General features: G+C 52.2%; 2 protein-coding genes across 4 annotated transcripts in view; one reads left to right on the top strand and one right to left on the bottom strand.

The window, feature by feature from the left end:
* Positions 1-2,156: 2,156 nt before the first annotated feature.
* On the bottom strand, positions 2,157-8,763 carry RDH8 (retinol dehydrogenase 8). The gene is made up of 6 exons (XM_034996475.1): positions 8,235-8,763; positions 5,393-5,554; positions 4,587-4,766; positions 3,135-3,228; positions 2,622-2,805; positions 2,157-2,515 (listed from the first exon to the last, which is right to left on the bottom strand). Exons 1-6 carry the CDS (start codon positions 8,335-8,337, stop codon positions 2,300-2,302), a joined length of 939 nt encoding a protein of 312 aa, XP_034852366.1. The 5' UTR covers positions 8,338-8,763; the 3' UTR covers positions 2,157-2,299.
* Positions 8,764-9,543: 780 nt separating this feature from the next.
* COL5A3 (collagen type V alpha 3 chain) overlaps positions 9,544-21,378 on the top strand; it is a 37,054-nt gene continuing 25,219 nt past the window's right edge. For 2 of the 3 annotated variants that reach the window (XM_034998207.1, XM_034998209.1), the window contains exons 1-16: positions 10,062-10,247; positions 13,890-14,051; positions 14,146-14,335; positions 14,411-14,567; positions 15,297-15,401; positions 15,723-15,875; positions 17,698-17,811; positions 17,918-18,064; positions 19,119-19,166; positions 19,240-19,281; positions 19,595-19,657; positions 20,212-20,286; positions 20,383-20,466; positions 20,649-20,705; positions 20,798-20,851; positions 21,045-21,098. In XM_034998207.1, coding sequence (XP_034854098.1) covers positions 10,160-10,247; positions 13,890-14,051; positions 14,146-14,335; positions 14,411-14,567; positions 15,297-15,401; positions 15,723-15,875; positions 17,698-17,811; positions 17,918-18,064; positions 19,119-19,166; positions 19,240-19,281; positions 19,595-19,657; positions 20,212-20,286; positions 20,383-20,466; positions 20,649-20,705; positions 20,798-20,851; positions 21,045-21,098 — 1,593 coding nt within the window. In that variant the 5' untranslated portion in view covers positions 10,062-10,159. Of the gene's footprint in view, positions 10,248-13,889; positions 14,052-14,145; positions 14,336-14,410; positions 14,568-15,296; positions 15,402-15,722; positions 15,876-17,697; positions 17,812-17,917; positions 18,065-19,118; positions 19,167-19,239; positions 19,282-19,594; positions 19,658-20,211; positions 20,287-20,382; positions 20,467-20,648; positions 20,706-20,797; positions 20,852-21,044; positions 21,099-21,378 lie in introns of all 3 variants that reach the window. The other variant, XM_034998208.1, reaches the window with a different exon arrangement.

Genomic DNA, 21,378 nt, shown 5'->3' on the forward strand with positions numbered 1-21,378 from the left:
CATGATCCTGGAGTCCCTGGATCGAGTCCCGCATCGGGCTCCCTGCTCGGCGGGGAGTGTGCTTCTCCCTCTGACCCTCCCCCCTCTCATGTGCTCTCTCTCTCTCATTCTCTCTCAAATAAATAAATAAAATCTTAAAAAAACCCCATGTATTTAATTTTTAAATTGAGATAATTCATATACCATAAAATTTGCCATTTTAAAACGCACACTTCGGTGGTTTTAATATAGTTACAAGACTGTGCAACCATCATCATGATCTATTTTCAAATATTCTTTTGCAGGTATTCCAATATTGCTTCAAAAATCCAATGTCAGGGAGGGGAAAGAAGGGGTTCATTTGACCAAAAATATTAAGTAGCCCCATTATCTCTGCACTGACTCAAAGAGACCTCTTTCGCGGACTCTGGACTCATTTTCTCTTTCCCTAGAAGAGGTTACTAGAGACCCCTGAGGACCAGCATAGACTTTGAGTTGGACAGACCTAGGCTTGATTCCTGTCCCTCCCCTCTGTTCTGGACAACCTTGGTTTCCTCATTTTATGAACTGAGCAGGTTCTGAGTGCCTCTATCTAACAAGGCTGCAAGAGCAAACATTAATTAAAACACCTTCGCCTGGAGCCTAGCATTCCAAGGTGGTAGCTAAGCACGAACCACACCAAAAGCTCCAAGTGAAATGGAAAAACAGAGCAGGGTGCTTTTCCTATCATTTCAGTGTTGTTATTGTTAGCTCTGCTTTCCGGAAGATGACACCAGGAAGTCACCTGCCCAGGGTCACCCAGTGAACAAGAGGCAGGGTCAACACTTACACCCAGAGTCCATTTGCTTCCAAACTCTCCACACGACGGCCAAGAAACTTGGACCCCTATTGCTTTTAAAAAATTTTTAATTGTGATGAAATATACATAACACAAAATTTACCATCTTAACCATTTTTTAAGTGTACAATTCATTAGTATAAGTCCATTCACACTGTCGTGCAGCCATGACACCATCCATCCATGGAACTCTTCATCCTGCAAAATTGCAACTCTCTCCCCACTAAACATTGACTCCCCACCCCAACCCGCCTGGCTCTCACCATCTACTTCCTGTCTTTGTGGATTTGACTCCTCTAGGGACTTCACCTAAGTGGTATCAGAAATTATTTGTCCTTTTTCTGTCTGGCTTATTTCACTGAGCATAATGTCCTCAAAGTTTATTCATGTTGCATCAGGTGTTGGAATTTACTTTCTTTTTAAGGCTGAATAATATTCCATTGTATGGATATACCTCATTGAGTTTATCCAGTCTTCTGTTGATGGACACAGGGATGAGGTTGCTTCCACCTTTCAGCCATTGTGAATAATGCTGCACACAGGTGTGCAAATATCTCTTTGAGACCTTGCTTTCAATTCTTCTGGTTAATACCCAGAAATGGGATTGCTGGGTCACATGATAATTCTGTTTCATTTTTTGAGGAACTACTATACATTTTCCATAGTACCTACACCATTTTACATTCTCACCAGCAGTGCCTAAGGGCTTACCAGCAGTGCCCAAGTGCCAATTTCTCTACATCCTCACTAACAGTTGTTATTTTCAAGAGTTTTTGTTGTTTGCTTGGTTTACTTATAGTTGCCATTCTAATGTGTGTGAAGTGGACCTTATTGTTTTTTAATTTTTTATTTAGACATAAGAAATTGAGCTTTATTAAATATTTAATATAGTGATTGCTAGTGGTTATAAATATATATTTTATGAAAAAATATACATGCACTGCTGGTGAGTGCACAAACATTTTGCTGAGGGAGTGTGTGGCCAGAAAAGTCTGAAGACCTCTTAGTCAACTCAGTTCTATGTGGAGGGGGTTTTAGATCATCCTTGTATTCCCAGGCCCAAGATAATAAAGTCCAGAGGTTGAATGAGGCAATCTATCTCATCTTTCAAGGTCCAGCCCCAATGTCCCCTCCTCCAGGATGCCTCCCTTGCCTTCCCAGATAGCTCCAGCTCCTTACTCTGGGCTCCTCAGCCCGGGGTCCAAGGGTCCCTCTCTCTGCCCCAGTCCTGACCATGGAGGGGTGTGTGCGTGGATGCTGAGGAATTTCTGGGGTCCCAGCAATGCCCAGGCACAGAGTGGGTCAGGCAGAGTTTGCTGAAGGAAGGAAGGAAGGAAGGAAGAAAGATAGGAAGGAAGAAGAAAGGAAGGAAGGAAGAAAGGAAGGAAGGAAGGAGGGAAAGGTCTGTACTGGCCTCTGAGATGGGTGTAAACTGAAGAGGCCTGGCTGTTCAGAGGTGGGGAGGGTTGGTTGAGGCTTTGCTCACCGGGGCCGTATTTGGAATCGGAGGCAGCCGCAGGCCAGACATCGAAGGCCAAGGTTGAGAAGGCGTGTCCAGCGGAAGAGTAGGCAGTGGGTTGTGCGTACGTACAGGCTGCCTGAGGGGTCCACAGCCTTGAGTGCAACCAGCGGGGTGTAGCGGGCATTGGTCTGTCGGCGCAGGGGTGGTCTGGTTGAGCCGATGACCTTGACAATGACCTATGGGGTGGAGCCCTGAGCTCTTGGATTCAGGGTGGGGGGCTTGCAGGGTGGGGCACCCTCACATACCTGAGCCATGTCTTGGGGCTCTAGGCTCCCCACTCACCTGGGCCACATCCTGTGGGCTCTGTCCTACAGAGTGAAAGAGCTCCCTGGAGGTGGGGAGGTAGAAATCCCAGAAGTAGCGCAGGGTGTCGGGGTCAGTGTCTGGGAACTCGGCTGTGGAAACCTGCTCCAGGAGCTTCCCCTCAAAGTCAGTGACCACCGGGCCAGGTTCCACCAGGGTGATGCTGGGGACATCGGTAGGGGTAGAGGGTCTGGTACCCCAACCCACTTGCTGCCCCATTACTGTCCCTCTCCTCCTCTCTCCCCCCATTTCTCTCACCATTCTTCATCCTTCCTGGTTCCCCCAGTCCTTCCACTATCCATCCCCCATACTGCTCCACCCTCTTCCAATAACTCCATTTCCCTCATTCCTGATTCCACTTTCTCACCACTGCCTTGTTTTCCCACCATCACTGCCTTCCCGGCCCGCTTCCCCTCACCACCTCCCCTTCCCTCATCTTCCTCCACCACCATCTCCCATTCCCCTCCTTCACTGCCCAAATGCCCGCCTCACAAGATGTTGAACTGCAGCAGCTGGATAGCCAGACTTTCGAAGAATCCCTCCAGGGCGAACTTGGAGGCTGCGTAGGCTTCATTGAACAGGACACCTGAGAGGATTGGAGGAGGTTGGGCCCTTTGGTGTCTTGGTGATGGGCTTGTGGGTCCAGAGGGACATGGGGTCTTCAGGAGACAGAGCAAAGAGGGTTTGAAGATCAGAATGGGGGGTATCTAGGGCCAACATGATGAGTGTATGTATGTGTGAAAGGAGCATATGCTGAAGGATGAGCCCACATGCTCAGGATGAGGCTCTTGGGGTGCCATATGCTACGTCTTCCCAGTGCTCCATTTGCCTTAGCTCTTGAAAACTCTACTTCCCTCCATCCTCTAAACCTCTAGGTCACTTGAGCATAGGATTGCCAGGGTCCCTGAGGGCAAGTCTGATTCAACAGAGTTCTTATCTGTCCTTATTGAGAGTGAATGTGGCCCCTGAGGTGAGGAGGTGCAGCTGGAAGAGGGGCCAAAGGGATGGGACTGAGTAGTAGTTACAGATTCCCCATGGCGGGGTAACAAATAAGGTGGATTCTTAAACAAACAAACAAACAAACAGACAAACAAACAAACAAAATAAGGTGGATTCTTCAGGGGGCTGCTGAGGAGGTGGGGGCAGATCCCAGGGAATTTCCAGGGGGTGGAAGGGAGTCTAGAGGGGTTCAAGGAGGAAAGACCCAGGAGCATGGATGGCAAATAGGTGGCCTCCATAGTAGGCCAATAGCAGACATCACTAAACAATTACTGCTCTCTTTTTCTGAAGAACCTCAGAGCCCCAAAGCTATCTCTGGGGCTTGGTTAGAGAAACATCAAGGAAAGGAGTTTGTCAAGAAAACATCACAGGAAAGGAGTTCTGGGGCACCTGGGTGGCTCAGTCTGTTAAGCGCCTGACTCTTGATCTCAGCTCAAGTCTTGATCTCAGGGTTGTGTGTTTGAGCCTTGAGTTGGGCTCCATGCCTGTGGAGCCTACTTAAAAAAAAAAAAAAGGAGTCTGTTCTGATGGTTTCTTTGGTTTGGGGGAGATGGTTGGGAGAGGAGAGGGGGGAGGGTCAGAGGGAGAAGCAGACTCCCTGCCGAGCAGGGAGCCCGATGCAGGACTCGATCCTGGGACTCCAGGATCATGACCTGAGCCAAAGGCAGCCGCTCCACCAACTGAGCCACCAAGGCGCCCCAAGGGAGAGATTTTTAGAGGTGTCCAGAAGTAAGGTTGATGTGGATTGACAGCATTTATAATACTACTGCCTATTCTTTCGCCATGGCAGACATAATCTAATCTAGAAATGTGTCCCATAGAGCTTCAGAATCCTTTTCAACATAGGCTCACTTGGAATATGAACTAAAACCTATTTGCCATTCTTCCAGCCTAGGGAGGGTCAGATGCTAGGAGGACTCCCAGGGGTGGGTTCCCAGGGCTTACCCTGCAGCCCCATGACACTGCTGACCACCACAATGTGGCCCTTTCGCCTTCTCTTCATGCCAGGAAGGACAGCTCTGACCAGACGGACAGCCCCGAAAAAGTTGGTCTCAAAGACGTTCTGCATGGCAGCTAGGCTGATCCCCTCCAGGGGCCCCACCAGGCCCACTCCAGCATTATTCACTAAGGATGGGACTGAAGGTTACTTTGAGGTCCCCCCCAACCCTTCTAGTGTCACTCCTCTAGGGACACTCCCTGAATTATCCCTCCCCCTACTCCAAATTCAGGGCCAGTCCAGGGTATCTTGATGGACAAATGTGGAGCCCTGATGATCTTTACATAGAGTTTAGCATTTGTTATGGGGACCCTGAACCCTGGGTTGGCAGAAAGGCTGCTGGGAGCAGCCTCCCCTTAATGCAAGAGCAACTTAGCTCTGACCCCAATTTGCATCAAAACAGCCACACCCACCTCCTTAGAAGGTCTTTGAGGGATCATGTGTTGCTTCTTCATCATGCTCCCTTCCCCAAATGACTCATCAAAGTAACTTTTCCAACTAAATATGGCTTTCCCCAAATGTGAGATGTTCTATTCAATAAAATCCACTCCCAGGACTCAGTTTATTTCTTGTAACCCTAATAAACTGGTACCCTGGGCTGTTAGCCAGCTTGTCTATCCCTTCTGTCCAGGGCTAGCAGTTGCTGGTGAAGCAAGAAGGCTGGTGCTCAGACCCTGGAGAGGATTCACGGTAAGGAGGATCTGAGCTTAGGTCAGGGAAGGGGGGAGTGACCCCAGGGGCTGTTCAGTCTCACCCAGCACATCCACTTCCCCTCCCTGGATGCAGCTGAGACACTGGGCCACTGACTCGTCACTGCATACGTCCAGCTGGGCCACGGTGAGGGTCTGCCCCAGAGCATCCCCAGCAGCTTCCTCCAGTGTCCCCTTCTTTCCCAGGTCCCTCATGGTGGCCACCACTGGGGACAGAAAAAAGAGTTGGGGCAAGCACTGGGTTCATTTCCCCTGAGCATTCACTTACATATCTCCATGATCTTGCACGAGCAGTCACAGAGGGATGGAGAACCACAGGTTTACACACCTACGTTCACTACACAACCACAAATGGATATTGTGTACATACATTTACATGTACTTTCATCCATCCCTCCATCCCTCCATCCCTCCATCCAACATTTACTGAGCATGTACTTAGTATACACTATGCCTTATTCTAGGTGCTGAGACTACTGCATGAAATAAGATAGGCAAAGTCCCTGCCTTCATGGAATTTATAGTCCAGTGAGTAAGGCAATAAAATAAATATAGAGCATACTGCCTTAAGAAAAGAAATGCATACTTACTTAGGGTCAATATGTGTGCATTGTGTGTACATGCAAATACAAATAGCCACATTTACATCATCCACAGAAATGTCAATTTATTGAATATCTACTTTGTGCCAAACACCTTTATAAGCACTGTCTCTAATCCTCATGAGGACCCTATGATTAGGCAATGGACTTATTTTCCAAAGATGGCCACAACATCTTTCATCACATATGCTCTTTGAGAACTTTGCTGCTCCCCCTCAAGACATGAAATCTCATTTTCCTCTCTTTGAATCTTGTGACTAGCTGGGAATTAATAGAATATGGTGAAAGTAACATTGTGTGGCTTCTGGGATTAGGTCGGAAAAGGTATTGTAGTTTCTGCCTTGTTTGCTGTAACGTTCACTCTTTTTCTTTTTTTTAAGATTTTACTTATTTATTTATTTGAGAGAGAGAGAGAGAACAGGAGTGGGGGGAGGGGCAGAGGGAGAGGGCGAGAGAGAATCCCAAGCTGACTTCACTCTGAATGTGGAACCTGATGTGGGCCTCGATCTCACGACCCTGAGACCATGATGTGAGCCAAAATCAAGAGTCGGATGCTCAACTGACTGAGCTACCCAGGCACCCTTGTAATGTTCACTCTTAAAATCCTCAACCACCTTGTAGTAGCCCAGCTATCCTGAATCCACCATGCTGGGGGGAAGCCCAAGCTAGCCAGATAGAGGGACCACATGGAGAAGACCTGAGATTATTAGAAGGAGGAGAGATGCCTGCCCAGGCCTCTGACTAGCCCCCAACTGTTCTAGTTGTAGCCTTTGACTCTGAGTGAGAACTGTCTAGCTGTGCCCTTCCAAATTTATGACTTTTGTAAACCATGAGATAGTTGATTGCCGTTGTTCTATTACACCAGAAATTTTGGAATGATTTGTTCTTTAGCAATAGTAGCCAGAATAAGTAGGTAAAGTTATTATCTGTATCATAGAGATTAACACATTGAGGCTAAGCAAAATGAAGTTCCTTGTCTGTCCCACCACTAGTAAGTGTTAGAACTGAGATTTGAACCTGGATTTGTTGGGAGTGCTGAGCTCAAACCCCTGTATCCATGTTTGTACCCTTCATGCATGTACCCACAATTATACATGCACAGCCCCGGGGCGCACGTTCATACAGTCTATGGGCCTTTGTGATTCATGGGTGTTGCACAGATGAATGGGACCACATGCATACATACATGTGACAAGTGTGGCCCCAAGGGCTGGGTTGCCTGGGTCCAAATCCAGGCTCTGCCACTTTCTGGCGGGGCGACTTTGGGCAAGGACCTTTGGCATTCTGTGCCTCCGTTTCCTCATTTCTAAGATGGCGCTAACGTTGGTGGCCACCTCATAGGGGTGATATGAGAATGAAAAGACTTACTAGATGCACAACACTTAGATCAGAACCTGGCACGTTGTAAGCACACAATAAACATCCTTCAGCTTTATTCACTCATCTGCCTGTCCACAGGGACACACACAGCACAACTGCTTCCCTGCACACTGGCACTCAGTCTGTCACATCTAAAGCTGTGTGTGTCTCTAAGACAGAGGGCAGAGGGCTGGGAGAAGCAGCTCTGCCAATTGGGGCAATGCCCTTGCCCCCTGCAACCTCCTCTTAAGTAGCAGCCTTTTGCCCACTTCAGCTCCAGCCTGCTCTGGGTCAGAGGTTCCCATGGGTGGAGTGCAGACTGAGGCAATTTACTCCAGAGTTGCAGGAGGCTGAGTCCCTAGATTTAGAGGTCCCCCTTAAACCCCCAAGGTCAGGGTCACTTAAGAGGTTTATCTTGGAGCAATAATCTGGGGAGGGGTGGGGGAGGGGAGTCCTAGGGAATGCCTAAGTGGAACCTTACGGAAGCCCTTCCCACCAGCCCTTTAAAAAATATCACCTACCCCCCACCTCCTACCATACCCCATCCTTACTTTACTTTGCTTCTTAGCACTTATTAGCACTAGACATATTATACAATTTAAAAAATCTGTTTATTGTCTGTCCTTGCTCCCCTCCCTCACTACACCACAGCTGAGGGCAGAGATTTTTGTCTGTTTTGTTCACAGCTGTGTTTCCAGCACCTAGAATGGTGCCTGGCACCCAGTAGGTGCACAAGAAATATTTGTTGGATGAGGGAATGATTCATGAGCAGAGGTGGGAAGGGGGCCTCCATGTGTCCTGGGTCCTCCTCAAGCCCACACATACAGCTGATGGGATGGGCTAGTAAATGGTGCCAAGAGGGCTGAAGGTCCTCAGAAGCCATGCCCACCCCTACCCCTCCTGGCCCCACCCCGGAGCCTCTAACCTTGGTAGCGCTGCCTGTGGTCATGAGCCAGCTGCACTGCGAGCTCCAGGCCAATTCCCGAGGAGCAGCCTGAGATCAGTACAGTCCGGGGTGCGTCGGCCATGTTGATCCCTCCCTGGATGGGTGACCTCTGCTGGCCAGCACCTGCCTCCTGCCACCCATCCTTGCCTCATCCCCCCACCTCCTGGACACCCTCCCACCAATCCCTTGCAAGGTGAAGGGGCCCCAGAAGACACCAGTTCTGAACTGACCCTGAGCAGGCAGCTAGGGGAGGGGGTAATCTTTTCATCTCAAAATAGCCTCTTTCCTTTATTTGTTAAAAATTTCTTCTCACTGCTACACTCACAACTAGGGTCTTTTTATTGTGATTGTAAATCATTCAGGGCTGGGGGAATTAGCAGGGGCATTCTCTCCCTGTCTAATCTGGGCAAAGAATCTCTGGTGGGAGGGAGGGAGTGAAAGAAAGTGACAGAGAGTGTGATCCCAGAAGGGTCCTTTCAAAGAGGAGAATGGGCATAGATATGTCAAATGATGGGGGTAGACTAGGAAGAACTTCCCAGCAAGGCAGGGCAGGGCACTTTCTTTATGAGAATCTTTTAGCAGAAGTCTTAGCCTCTGAGGTCCCTGAGGAGGGAGGAGGAGCAGCTTGGGGAGATTCCCTCTCTTCTCCCCACCCCATAGCCCCCATTTCACCCTCAGGCCAGATGGGGCCCCACCCCTCTTCCCCAGGGACACAGACACTCTTTGTCCGTGGAGCCAGAGGCTGGGAGAGCGATGCTGCCGGCTTCTCCCTCTTCCCCATGATGGGGCAGTTCAGGGCCCAGGATACGCCACTTAGGTTCCTCCCTGCAGAAGCTCTCCTCAGATCCCGCAAGTCTGCGCTTGTTCAATTGCACAGACAGCTCCATGTGACCCCCTGAGGGGGAGGGAGCTTCACAGTGGGGGGTCCCAGTAGGGTGAGGGGCAGCTCTACCTCACCCCAGGAATGGCAGGTATCCACCTCTCCCTAAGGCAGTTCCCTGCTTTGAAGTAGGGCCAGACTTCCCCATTTAAAGGTGGGGCATATGTGAAGATTTGGAATTGGGGCTAGGGCATCCATTTGGGGACCTGAATCAGGGCTACAGATGGAAATTTGAAGATTAAGAATTTGGGGGAAATTGAGAACTGTGTTTTGGAATCTGTGTCAAAGGTTTGGGGGTGAGGTCAGGACATCCAATTCCGGAATTTGGGTGGAGAAATGAGGATTTGGAGTAAGGCTGGGAATGCCATTTTGTAATCTGGTGGGAGGTTGGAGCTGGGATGAGGATTCTTTATTTAGAGACCCGAAGGGAAGGCCTGGGATGAAGCTGGTACCTTCCATTGTGTGGCTAAGACACTGCGGTAAAGCAAGTGGGTGAAAATTTGGCATCCAGGCTGAGACCTCATCTGGGGACCTTGGTGAGACAGAAAAGATTTGGTATAAAGCTGTATAAAGCCTTAATTCCAGGGCCTGGATGGAGGCTGAAGGTTTGAATGAGGCTAAAATCTCTTTTGAGGGAGGCTGTTAGGGAGAAAGGGTTTGGGGTAAGTCTGGGACCCCGAATTCTAAGGCTGGGTGGGAGTGACCCTTTTCCTCCATTGTGGGGTGGGGCAAGAAGGGCCCCGCTCCCGGCCCAGGGCTCCAGCCCTAGCCGGCCAATCAGCACTCAGCACAAACTTTCCCAACTCCTCCACCAGCTGTCAGCCACCCTCCCCCCCCTCCCTCCAGCGAGCCCCGCCCGGCCCGGCTCTGGAGCGCAGGGCGAGGCCAGGGCGGGGTCTCCTGCAGTCTCCTGCCGATCCCGAGTGAAGCCGGCCGCGGCGAGTGAGTGCACGGAGCCTGAGGAGTCGCCGCGCCCCGTAGACGCCCCGGCCGGTCCCCGCCTTGCGTGTTGGGCCCCGCCGGGATGGGGAGTCGCCGAGGCCTGGGCCAGCTGCGGGCGGGCCTCTGCCTGCTCCTGGCTTTGCTGCAGCTTCTGCTCCGGACTCAGGCCGGTGAGCCGGAAAGGAGGAGATAGGCATAGGATCAGGAGTGCAGGATCTAGCGAGGTCCCCCAAAATGGGGTGGAGTCAGGAATGGGGGGCGTGAGTGTTGCGCGTGGCTGGGGTGCTGTGTTCCGGCGCGTATCCGACTCTGGGCGATTTGTGGGTGTGACAGCTGGGGGGAGGGGGGAAACGTGTGACCGAATTTTACTGGTGGATGCGTTGGAATGAATGCAATTTATAGGTGTGTATGTAGCAATGTGTGTGAGGCCATTTGAAGTGAATTTGTGTGTGGGAAATTGGGTGTGGGAGTTGACGATTATTGTATGAATACGTGTGATGGGTGATCCCTGGCCAAGTGTGTGATTGTGAGTTGTGGGTGTGTCTGTGTGGGGCTGACTTAGAGAATAATCGTGTGTTACGTGTGTGATTGTCTTTGGGTGACCCGAAGAGGGGTTCGGTTGTGATTTGGGGATGTAAATAATGGCCCAGGACGACGTGAGTGGATGTTTCTGGGGGTGATGGTGAGTGGGGACGAGTATGGGAGGGGGCTAATCGGGGATTCAGTTTCCTTTACATCTCCCCTAATGGCTTCGTCCTATTCTTCCTCTCCCTCCTCTGCCTCCAACTGGCGCGCCCCCACCTCCTCTGCCCCTACTTCTCTCCCCTCCCCCCACCCCGCGCTCCCCTGAGCCGCGATCAGCACCATGGACAGGGCCTCGGGAGGGCTGCGGTGAGGGGCGAGGCGGGGCGGGGCGCGGGGCGGGGCGGGGCGGAGCGCGGGCGGGGGCGGAAGTGGAAGTCGCTGCCCCCAGCTGAGCGACCCGCGGGTGTTTTTCTTGAGGAATTTCTCAGGGGCCTCAAGGGGTCCAGGGGGCCGCCGGACGAGTGAGTCAGCGCTGACGCACGCCCAGCTGCGCGCTTCTGGCTGGATGCCGCGCTCCGCCCCGCAGGGTTCTGGGTTGGGGGCGCCCAGGGGTTTGGGAAGGTCGGTCCCTCAAGTGGCATCTCTGGTCTGAGAGAGGCTGGGCTAGGCCCTTTTGGAAATCCCTCCCTAATGTGAACTCAGCTCCCCAACACACACACACACACACACACATACACACACGCAGACACCGTCCTACACCTTCTCACTTTCTCTGGAGTCCAGGGAGGTGCCTGCTCACGCGGATTATCCCAAATTGGCCCATGTCCCATTCCCACACAGTCGTGCAATCTCAAGCATCCATTCAGAATATAAGCCCTCTGGGACACCAGGAATGTTAAACACCGGTGCCCACGCCCCAGGCAACCCCAGCAGCCACCCGCCACAGGGTCACAGCCTTTGTCACCCTCCTACGCCTTGCAGCTCCAGCGCATGCTTCCACTGGTATCCACACAACCCTGTCAGCATTCACAACCAGTCACCTACTCACCGACTTGGCCATACTCTCAAGTATAACCACATTCCCCCCATCTGGAGTCTGATCTATTACAGTCACAGACTCACCTGCATCACCTGCTCACTGCCAGGACCCAGGACCCCAACTCACATGGACTCCCAGCCACACACCAAACAACAGCATCTGGTCCTCCGTCGGAGTCCAAATACTTGGCACACACTGACACATCCACAAATCACAAGCTCAGCCATTCCCTGGTCCATATAGAGTCACACTCATGCTTGCACAATCTCATGCCCATATACAATGGCACCCACACACCTATGCTCTCCTGCCTTTCTGAGGAGATCCCAACCATGTCACACCTACCAGTGCCTGCCTGCCTCCCTTCCTATCCTAGACCCCATCCAACATCTCCCTGGGGCCCTGGCCAGCCCAGGGGAGAGTGTGGAGGAAGGCCAGGCCGGGTCCCTGACAAACCCCCACCCTCTGGCCCTGCAGGCAGGACTCAATGCCTCTTGTGTGTCTCCTTGTCACAAAGCCAGCCATGAAAAGAAAGGGCAGTCAGTTTCTGAAAGGTCATTACAGAGGAGATGCAAGATTGAAGCAGGAGATGTTTGGGTTAGGTGCTGGGAAGGACTTTTTCAATGTGAATGAGCAGCTGGTTGAGAGGACACCCCCTCCCCCAGCACAAAGACAGGGATCTGGGTGAGGGGAGAGCCACACTGAATGGGGTCATGGAGCTCAGCCCTCCACTGGGCCCCAGCCTGGAGAGGGGGCAGCTGGGATGATCATTCCATGGGGGAGTGACCCTTGTGGTTGACAGAGCCTGGGAGCTCAGATCTTAGTCCCAGGGGACTGTAACCCAAATACTTCTTAATGACAGCCCAGCCAGAGAACAAGCAATTAGAGTGGGGGCTGGTGGTGGCGGCAGAATTGGGGGGCGTGGATGGAGGGAGAGAAAGAGGGAGGGGGAGAGTAATCCACACAGATATACATATGAAATACCAATAGACAGAGAGAGCTAGGAAGTAAGACAGAGAGAGACACTGATTCAGAGTTGGACGCAGAGAGGGACCTGGAAAGACCAGCACAGAAAGTGGGACAGAGAGAGAGGGCAGGGAGGGGGAGAGAAGAAAGAAAGAACAGGAGTTGAGGGCAAGAATGAGCTGAGGCTGGAATAGGGGTCTGTAAGGTTTGGAGAATGAAGGATCTGACCCAGGAGGAGCCGGATGGGGGTCCCTCATCCAAGCCCCTATCTCCCCCAGGTCTGGCCCCCTACCCTGACTCCCACTGGTGAGGTCAGCAGAACCGCCCCCAGGGTGAGGTCATAGGCAAATTTGACAGAACTGGCTCCTGCCAAGAGGCTGGGTCAGGGGGTCAGTGGGACAGTCTGCTGGGGGAAGGGGAGAGCAGGCAGGGGCTTTGGGCCCAGGGGAAGCCCCCACCCTCCCCTGCCCAAGCCATGTGGTTCCACTTAGCACTGGCCTGCTGTATGGGGTGGGGCCGGTAGGATGGCCTGGATTCGGATCTGGTTGGGCCAGACCAGTTCCTTCCTTTCCTGGCATGAGAGGGATAGGGTCACAGGGAGGAGGTCAGGAGGTTATTAGAGAGAGGTGGTCGTAAGGAGGAGGTCAGAGAGGGTGATAAAATGGGGAGATCACAGGTCAGATAGAGATGACTGGGATAGGCAGAGGGAGGAGGTCATGGGTGATGGTGATCAAGGAGGAGGTCAGAAGGAAGAAGTTAGGAGAGGTAGTGGAGAAAGGGAGCAGATCATGGGTGATGATGGTCAAGGAGGAGGAGTTCAGAGGAAGTGGTGGTCAAAGGAGGAGGTCAGAGGGAAGTGGTAGAGGAAAAACACACACACAAGGAGCCCCTCCTCTCCAAGCGGGTTTCCCCTGGCAGGGGGCTTCAGGCCGGGGAAGCAGCCCCAGGGAGTCAGTGCGGGGGAGTACAGAGAAGGGGACAGTCTGGCTCTGGGGCTCAGGCCAGGAAGCCTTGATTCATCCCAGAAGTAGGTCAGCTTTTTTTTCCTCACCAAAAAAACAAGGGGAGAAAAAAAAAAAACACAAAACAAAATATAAAATAGGAGTCAACAGGCCGATGAAGCTGGAACAGCTGTGGGGTAGTGAGGTGGGTGCAGGTCCCAGGCCTGCTCCTTCTCCCTGACCCACAAACACAGCAGGAGGCCGAATTCCCCAAATCTGACCTACTAACTTGGAGTCCTGGGTTTGTTTTAACTGCCCTGCACCCTGGCTTCTCTCTACAGCAGGCCCTGTGGATGTGCTGAAGGCCCTGGGCGTGCAAGGGGGCCAGGCTGGGGTGCTTGAGGGGCCTGGCCTCTGCCCCCAGAGGGCCCCAGAGGGTGACCGGGCATTCAGGGTTGGCAAGGCCAGCACACTTGGCATCCCCACGTGGGAGCTCTTTCCAGGTGAGTCAGTGCAGAAGGGGTAGGAGGGGGTCATTCTGGGAGCATGGGTCACTGCTAAGCCATCTAAGCTGCCCCTTTCCCTCTGCCCCTTTAGATGGGCACTTCCCTGAGAACTTTTCCATGCTGATCACTCTGCGGGGCCAGCCAGCCAACCAGTCTGTCCTTCTATCCATTTATGATGAGGGTGGTACTCGGCAGCTGGGCCTGGCTCTGGGGCCAGCTCTGGGCCTCCTAGGTGATTCCTTCAGCCCCCTCCCCCAGCAAGTCAACCTCATGGATGGCAGGTGAGTATAGGGAAAGTTGGGGTCTAGAGAGAAGTGGGTGAGAAGCACCCCCCCACTGAGACTGTCCACTTGCAGGTGGCACCGTGTGGCAGTCAGTGTGGATGGCAGGATGGTGACTCTGGTGGCTGACTGTGAGCCTCAGCCCCCCACGCTGGGCCATGGGCCTCGATTCATTAGCACAGCTGGACTCACTGTGTTGGGGACCCAGGACCTCGGGGAGGAGACTTTTGAGGTAGGGGTTCAGGGATAGGGGAAACCGAGACAGAATGGGAGGGAGTTGTGTCCACAGCCTGAATGTGGAGAAGAGATAGGAAAAGGGAGTTGTCCAGCTTCAACCTTGTGCCAGGAAGCTGAGAAGAGGGAGCAGCATGCATCACTGTGCATCTTCATGGTGTGTGAGATTGTAGAGACACAAAACGATAATGCGTGATGGCACATACTTGACTTGTGGTGGGAGAATAAGCTGGTGACACAGGACTCCACTGGTTTTATGATGTGTAACCGTGTGCAGGTGGTTGTGATGTTGGGTGCTGGCAAGGCATGGCATTGTGTGGCTGGTGACAGATGTGTTTTTGGTGTGGTGACTGTGCTGTGTGTGGTTGTGATATGTGTCCCCTCTAGTGGGCCAGGGACCACATCCATCTTGTTCCACTCCTTATCCCCAAAGCCTGGAAGGGCACCTGGCACGTTTTAGGTGTCACCATGTGCCTGAGAGCAAAGGAATAAATGTGCCTCCTGATGGGACAGATGTTGTGGGGTATGGTTCGTGGTTGTGATTTGGTGTGGCCATGATAGAATCTTCCTCCTCTCAATTTTGAGGGGCATAGGGATTGCTGGGGCTGTGGTGGGGCCATCCCCTCCTTATACTTAGGGTGCTCTGGGTTGAGGGAGCCTTGGTGCTTGCGATGGGGTGTCGGAGTCAGTCTGTAGCTCCCTTCCCTGACCCCCATTCTCTCCCCAGGGAGATATTCAGGAGTTGCTGATAAGCCCAGATCCTCAGGCTGCCTTCCAGGCCTGTGAGCGATACCTTCCCGGCTGTGACAACCTGGACCCTATAACCACAGGGGTGAGTGAGGGACTTGTCCTGAGGTCACAGGCTGAGTCATCTCTGGCTCCAGGTCTCAGGAATGAGTGAATTCTGACCCTTTTCTGTGGGACAGAGTGACTCCTGCCCTCAAAAAGATCCTAGGCATGAGTGACCTTGACCTAGGTCATATAACTGAGTGATTCCTAGCCCCAGATCATATGATTGACCTTAGGTCACAGGGCTGAGTGAGCCCTGGCTTCAAAACAGGACCAATGGGCCATGTGCCAGCATGGTCCCAGATGACTGAGTAATGGGGCCTCCATTGAGGGGCTCTGGACCTAATGGGGGTCCTCTTCTCAGGTGCCCCAGGGTGAGCCAGAAACTCCTCCCCCTCGACGGAAGGGGAAGGGAAAAGGGAAGAAAAAAGGACGAGGTCGTAAGGGGAAGGGGAGGAAGAAGAAGAACAAGGAAATTTGGACCCCAAGCCCACCTCCTGGCTCCCTGGAGAACCAGGTAAGGGATCTACGACCACTCACCTCTGCTCTTTGCCTGACCTCTGGTCTCTGATTCCCACTGATTGCTGGCGCCTCATCCAAGCTCTCTGCCTTTGGTCTCCAATCCCTGACCTTTGACTTTTCTCAGCTGACTGATAACTATGTGTGTGTGTGGGGGTGGGGGGGTGGGGAGCGGCTGGCACTGTCTTATGAGTTTTCCCATCTCTGCCCCCCAACATCCCGTTTTAGGGGCTGGAGGAAGGGGGCACACCCAGATGAGTACCTTATTATCAGAGGGTTCTTGATGAGGGCTACTAAGGACAGCCATTAGCTGGGGTGAATAATGGTTTCATTAGTTAGAGTGTCAGTTTGAGGTTGACTCGTTGGGGTCATTGGTGAGGGTTATTCATTGGGGGAGTCTAATTTGGGGGCATTCTTTGGCTTCCCTGAAAGAGATTGCTGGTTGGGGGGTCACTATAAGGAGATATTGATTGAGGTCCATGTTTGGGAGGTTCCTAGGTGGAGATCATTGTTGGAAGTCATGATAGAGACCACTGTTGGTGTTACTGGTATCACTGGTTTAGGGTTAATGGTGAGAGGTCATTGCTGGGGATCATCAGTTGGGAAGGTAGGTCATCAGTGGGGGACCACTGATTAAAAGGCATTAGTGGGGTCACCAACTGGAATCACCAGTTGAAGGAATGACTTTCAAGGGGTCATGGATGAGATAATTGGTTTGGGAATCCCTGATAGGTTATTAGTTGGGAAGTCATTGATGGGTCATTGGTTAGTGAAATTACTGTTTGGGAGTCATTGGTTGGGGAGCAATAGTTGGGCTCACTCATGGGTGTTCATTGTTAGAGGATCACTGGTTAGGGGAATAATTGATTAAGGGGTCACTGGTGGGGCTTATTAGTTGAGGGGCCACTAGCTAGTGCTTATTGTGGAGGAGGTCACTGATTGGAGTCATTAGTTGGGGAGGTCACTGGATGGGAGAATAACTGGTTGGAGCCATTGCCTGGGGGACCACTGATGGGTCACTGGTTATGGGGATAACTGCTGTGAGGCCAATGATGTGAGTTATTAGTGGAGGAGTCATTGGTTAAGTCCCTTAGTAGGGATCATTAGTCAGGGGTTATTGATGGGGGTCATTAATTGGAGTTACTGGAGTTAATGGGTCGTAGGAATAACTGGAGGCCATTAATAGGGGATCATTAGCTGGTGGGTCACTGGGTAGGCATCCTTGGTGTGGGCCATTGGCTGAGGTCCCTGGTTGGGGGAGAGTCATTGGTTGCACTACATCTGTTCTCAGCATCAGTGGAGATAAAGAAAAGATCACTCAGACCCAGAAAAAGAACCCTTCTCCAACCCCTTCCTCAGCCCCAGCCTCTCACCTGGGCCTCTACCACCGTCTTTGTGCCCTTGACCAAATTCCTCTGCAGCTCTCCAAGCCTCTCTGTGGCCTGGCTGGCTGACCACTGAGCTCTGCCTTGGGAGAGGACACATAGGATTGGCTTCCAGGAGTCTGGCCCTGAGTACTGGACCTTGACTCTGATCACTGGGCTCTGGAGCCAGTCCCACTCTGCCTTCCAGGTCTCCCAGACCTGGCCCAGCTTTGCTCCTCCTCCACATAGGAGGCCTCCCCCTGCTGGCTGTTCTGATCTAGTCAGCACACATTTGCCTCCACTGGCTAGCCCCCTACCTAACTCCCTTCTGGTGTTTTTTGGGAATCCTCCTTTGTTACCCTTCCCAGACTAGGCACTCCTGGGGGGCAGAGCCTATCTCCTCTTTTTGTCTTTATTGGACTGACCCCAGACCTGATACTCCTGTCCCTGTTGCAGACCTCCACCGACATCCCCAAAACAGAGACACCAGCTTCAACTCTGTCTCCGACTTCCACACCTTTGGTCATTACCACCACTGTGACCACCGGCCACAATGTCACCATGCTAGAGGTCAGTGGGAAGTGGATGGGGCTGGAAAGGAAAGTCCTGGGGCAGTGGTGGTGGCAGACAATGAGGAGGCCCAGGGGCAAACTTTGGTCTGTCCCAATGTCCTCAGGGGGGCCTGGACCCTGACAATGGAACCGAACTAAGGACCCTGGAGACTAAGTTAGCCAAAGAGGACAAAGAAGAAGGTGGCCCCACCATGGGCCCTGACTTCCGGGCAGCAGAACTGCCATCGCAGACTCAGTTCCAGATCTTTCCTGTGAGTCTGAGGATTTGGGTTGTGGGGGGATGGGGGTGGCAGGGACTCCTGCCTGGAGCCGCATACCACATTTTCTCTTTTGCCTTCTTTTTATCTTGCCTAGAATGCCTTCCCACCACCCCACTTTAGTCAACAAATATTAGCATGATTCTAATGTGACAGGAACTGTGCTAATGGATGGCTCTGTGGGTAGGATGGTGTGTTTGGCTTTTAGTCCAAGCATGATGAGAAGCCACTTGGAATGGAGCATGATCTGATTTGGAACTTTAAAAGCTCCTTCTGGCTGCTGAACAGCATATGGACTGTAGGGGGAGACAGAGAGGCAGCAGGGAAACCAGTAGTCCGTGTGACAACAGCCTGGTGACCGAGATGAGGGTTGTGGCAGTGGGGATAGAGAGAAGTGGACAGATTTGGACCATGCTCCATTTTGGTCTTGCTACTGGAGATGGAGAAAGATGCAAGGATGGCTTGGTAGATGCATGGTGACACCTTTGAGTAAAATGGGGAAGCCTAAAGGAAGAGCAGGTGGGAGGTCTCAAGGATCTCATTTTGGATGTGCTAAATTGGCAACCCCTGCTTGGCATCCAAATGGAGATGTCAAGTGGGTGATTGGTTAGAAGATTTTGGAGTTCTAGGGACATGGTCTAAGCTGGAGATAAAGACTTGGAAATCAACAGCAGAGTGATGCTGCCTTTAGCCAAGGGGTTGGATAAGATTGCTTAGGAAAATAGTGCAGACAGGGAAGGAGCCCAGGTTCTAGCCTTGGTGTTGGACAGGAGAGGAGGGGAATAATCATAGCCAACTTACCCTGAGTGCTTGTTATGTACTAACCATTGTTTTAATTTATTCTTCTTCCCATGGGGTATATACAATTATCATTCACCTACTGATTCTGCAGGTGAGGCCATAGGAGTTGAATAAATTGCTCCCCATCACTGAACTAGTGAGAGGCAGCTCCAGGATTAGGACCCTACAGCATGCTCCAAAGTCCACACTCTCCTCCTTGACCGTGGCCAGGACTCACATCTCTTTTCTCTTCATTCCCCTGCCCCAGGGTGCTGGAGAGAAGGGAGCAAAAGGAGAACCAGCAGTAATTGAACAGGTGAGGGATTTGGGACTAGGAGGAGGTGGAGGGGTCTGGGCTAGGATGGGGGTCACACTCATTTCTCCCTCAGGGACAGCAGTTTGAGGGACCTCCAGGAGCCCCAGGACTTCGAGTGAGTCATGGCTGCATCCCCCCCTTTCTCTTCTAGTTGGGGTGTTTGAGTTCCTGTGGTGGGGGTTGGGGAATAATGTTGCTGTATCATTAAAAGATTATTGCATGTTTGAAGCTTATAGGATGAGTCAAAATAGGGGTCGGGATGTAAAGTGGGGGGGGAGTTGATGTGGGTCAGTATAGTATTGAGGGGCCAGGGATGGCTCAGTGTTGGGTAAGGAGGTGTGCGTGGGGTCAGGGTCAGTGGTGGGTTAGAAGTTGGCTTGGCTCAAGCTTTGCACTTCTTATGATTTTTGTTCCTCTGTCCCCAATAGGGGGTGGTTGGCCCCTCAGGTCCTCCTGGCCCCCCAGGATTCCCTGGAGACCCTGGTCTACCGGTAAGAAATTCCTTCTGGGTTATATCCTGGGGGAGTGAGGTTTCAGGCTGTGAAGCTGAAATTGGGAACTTGTATGTCTGAACATGGACCTGAGAGGCAGGCACTGAGGGCATCATGCTGAAGCTGGCATTGACCTCACTTGCTCATCTCTCTCCCCATCTGTGAATTGTTACCCCTCTTCTTTCTCTGGGGGCCTTCCCCTGCTTTTCTCTTCCATTTGTCTCTATCCCTGAGTGTCTTTCATCTCTGTCTTTTTCCCTATGTCTCTGTCTCTCCCCTGCCTCCATCCCTCTGTCTCCCCATCTTTCTCTCCTCTCCCTGTCTTTGTCTTTCTCTGCCCCTTTCTCTCCATCTCACTACCTCTGTCTTCTCTGTCTCTCCATCCCTGCCACTTTTTATGACTCTCCCTCCCTGTCTTTCTCTTGCCTACTCTCTTTCTTGCTCTCCCTGCCTCCATCTTTCTCTGTCTCTCTCCCCTCTCCCCCTCCACCTCTCTCATCTCTCTGTCTGTCCATCTCTCTGCCTCCATCCACCTCTGTCTCTCCCTCTCTCAGGGTCCTGCTGGCCTCCCAGGAATCCCTGGCATCGATGGGATCCGGGGTCTACCAGGCACTGTGATCATGATGCCGGTAAGAGGGAGATAGGGTGGCACATCCTTGGGGGTTTAGTCCTGACCCAGGAGGGGGCCTCTCCTTGGGCTCCCCTCATGACTAGCTGCCCCCTAGTTCCAGTTTGTAAGCAGCTCCCTCAAAGGACCCCCAGTCTCCTTCCAGCAAGCCCAGGCTCAGGCAGTACTGCAACAGGCTCAGGTGAGTAGAGGGTAATCAGGGACCAACAGGGGGTAATGGGAGGACATTGAGAGAGTGACAGAGGTGGGGGATAATGAAGGCTAGTCAGGAGGCAGGTGGATATTTGTCTCCTGAAGATGCCTTTTGGGAGGGTGTTGGGGTTTTTGCGAGACCTGAAGTTCTGTTCCCCTCCATCTTTCCAGCTGTCTATGAAAGGTCCCCCTGGCCCAGTAGGGCTCACTGGGCGCCCAGGCCCTGTGGTGAGTAAGGAGTCTGGATGGAGGAGGGGGGATACCTCAGTGGAGGGGGGAACCTCCCTCTAACTCCATTACCTCATCTCTCTTCCTCCAAGGGTCTCCCTGGGTATCCGGGTCAGAAAGGAGAGATGGGAGAAATGGGGCCACAGGTGAGATTGGTGGGGATGGGGACAGGATTGGTTGGGGAGGGTCTTCTCCCAGAGCCACAGGATAAAGTGCTATTTGAGGACAATGACGAAGGGGCTAAGGATACCTTTGCAATTACTGCCCTTCCTAGATGATGATTTAAAATAAGTCGTTCCTCCTTCTTATTCTCCTTTTTTTTTTTTTTTTCTCTTCTAGGGTCCCCGAGGCCTTCAGGGACCTCTTGGGCCCCCTGGCCGGGAGGGAAAGATGGTGAGTAACTTGTAGGTCTTTAGGTCATCCCTCATCCATCCCTCAACACCCAACATGAGCCTTGGCTCCATGCCCCCAGGATCTGCTGGTGTCATTGGTGGGATAAGGGCACTGAGGACAGAGAATGGCAGCTCTACTGAGTGTGTCACAAAGGTATCTGGCCAGGTCACAGAGTCAAGGAGGACTTTCTGGACGGAATGATGCTTGAACTGAGATCTGAGGTATAACCAGGTAAACAGGAGAGGAAGGGTATTCTAAGTAGAGGGAACAGCACGTGCAG

This window comes from Mirounga leonina, unplaced genomic scaffold (assembly GCF_011800145.1).
Source record: "Mirounga leonina isolate KUSES-001 unplaced genomic scaffold, KU_Mleo_1.0 Mir_94, whole genome shotgun sequence".
NCBI classification, from domain to species: Eukaryota; Metazoa; Chordata; class Mammalia; order Carnivora; family Phocidae; genus Mirounga; species Mirounga leonina.

Bases quoted from the DNA above. Each gene is read 5' to 3' on its own strand.
- RDH8 (XM_034996475.1), bottom strand. From the start codon at position 8,337: ATGGCCGACGCACCCCGGACTGTACTGATCTCAGGCTGCTCCTCGGGA. The intron at 5,555-8,234 runs GTTAGAGGCTCC...TTCTGTCCCCAG, and splicing joins CCACAGGCAGCGCTACCAAG to TGGTGGCCACCATGAGGGAC. The intron at 3,229-4,586 runs GTAAGCCCTGGG...CAATCCTCTCAG, and splicing joins CAGTGTCATGGGGCTGCAGG to GTGTCCTGTTCAATGAAGCC.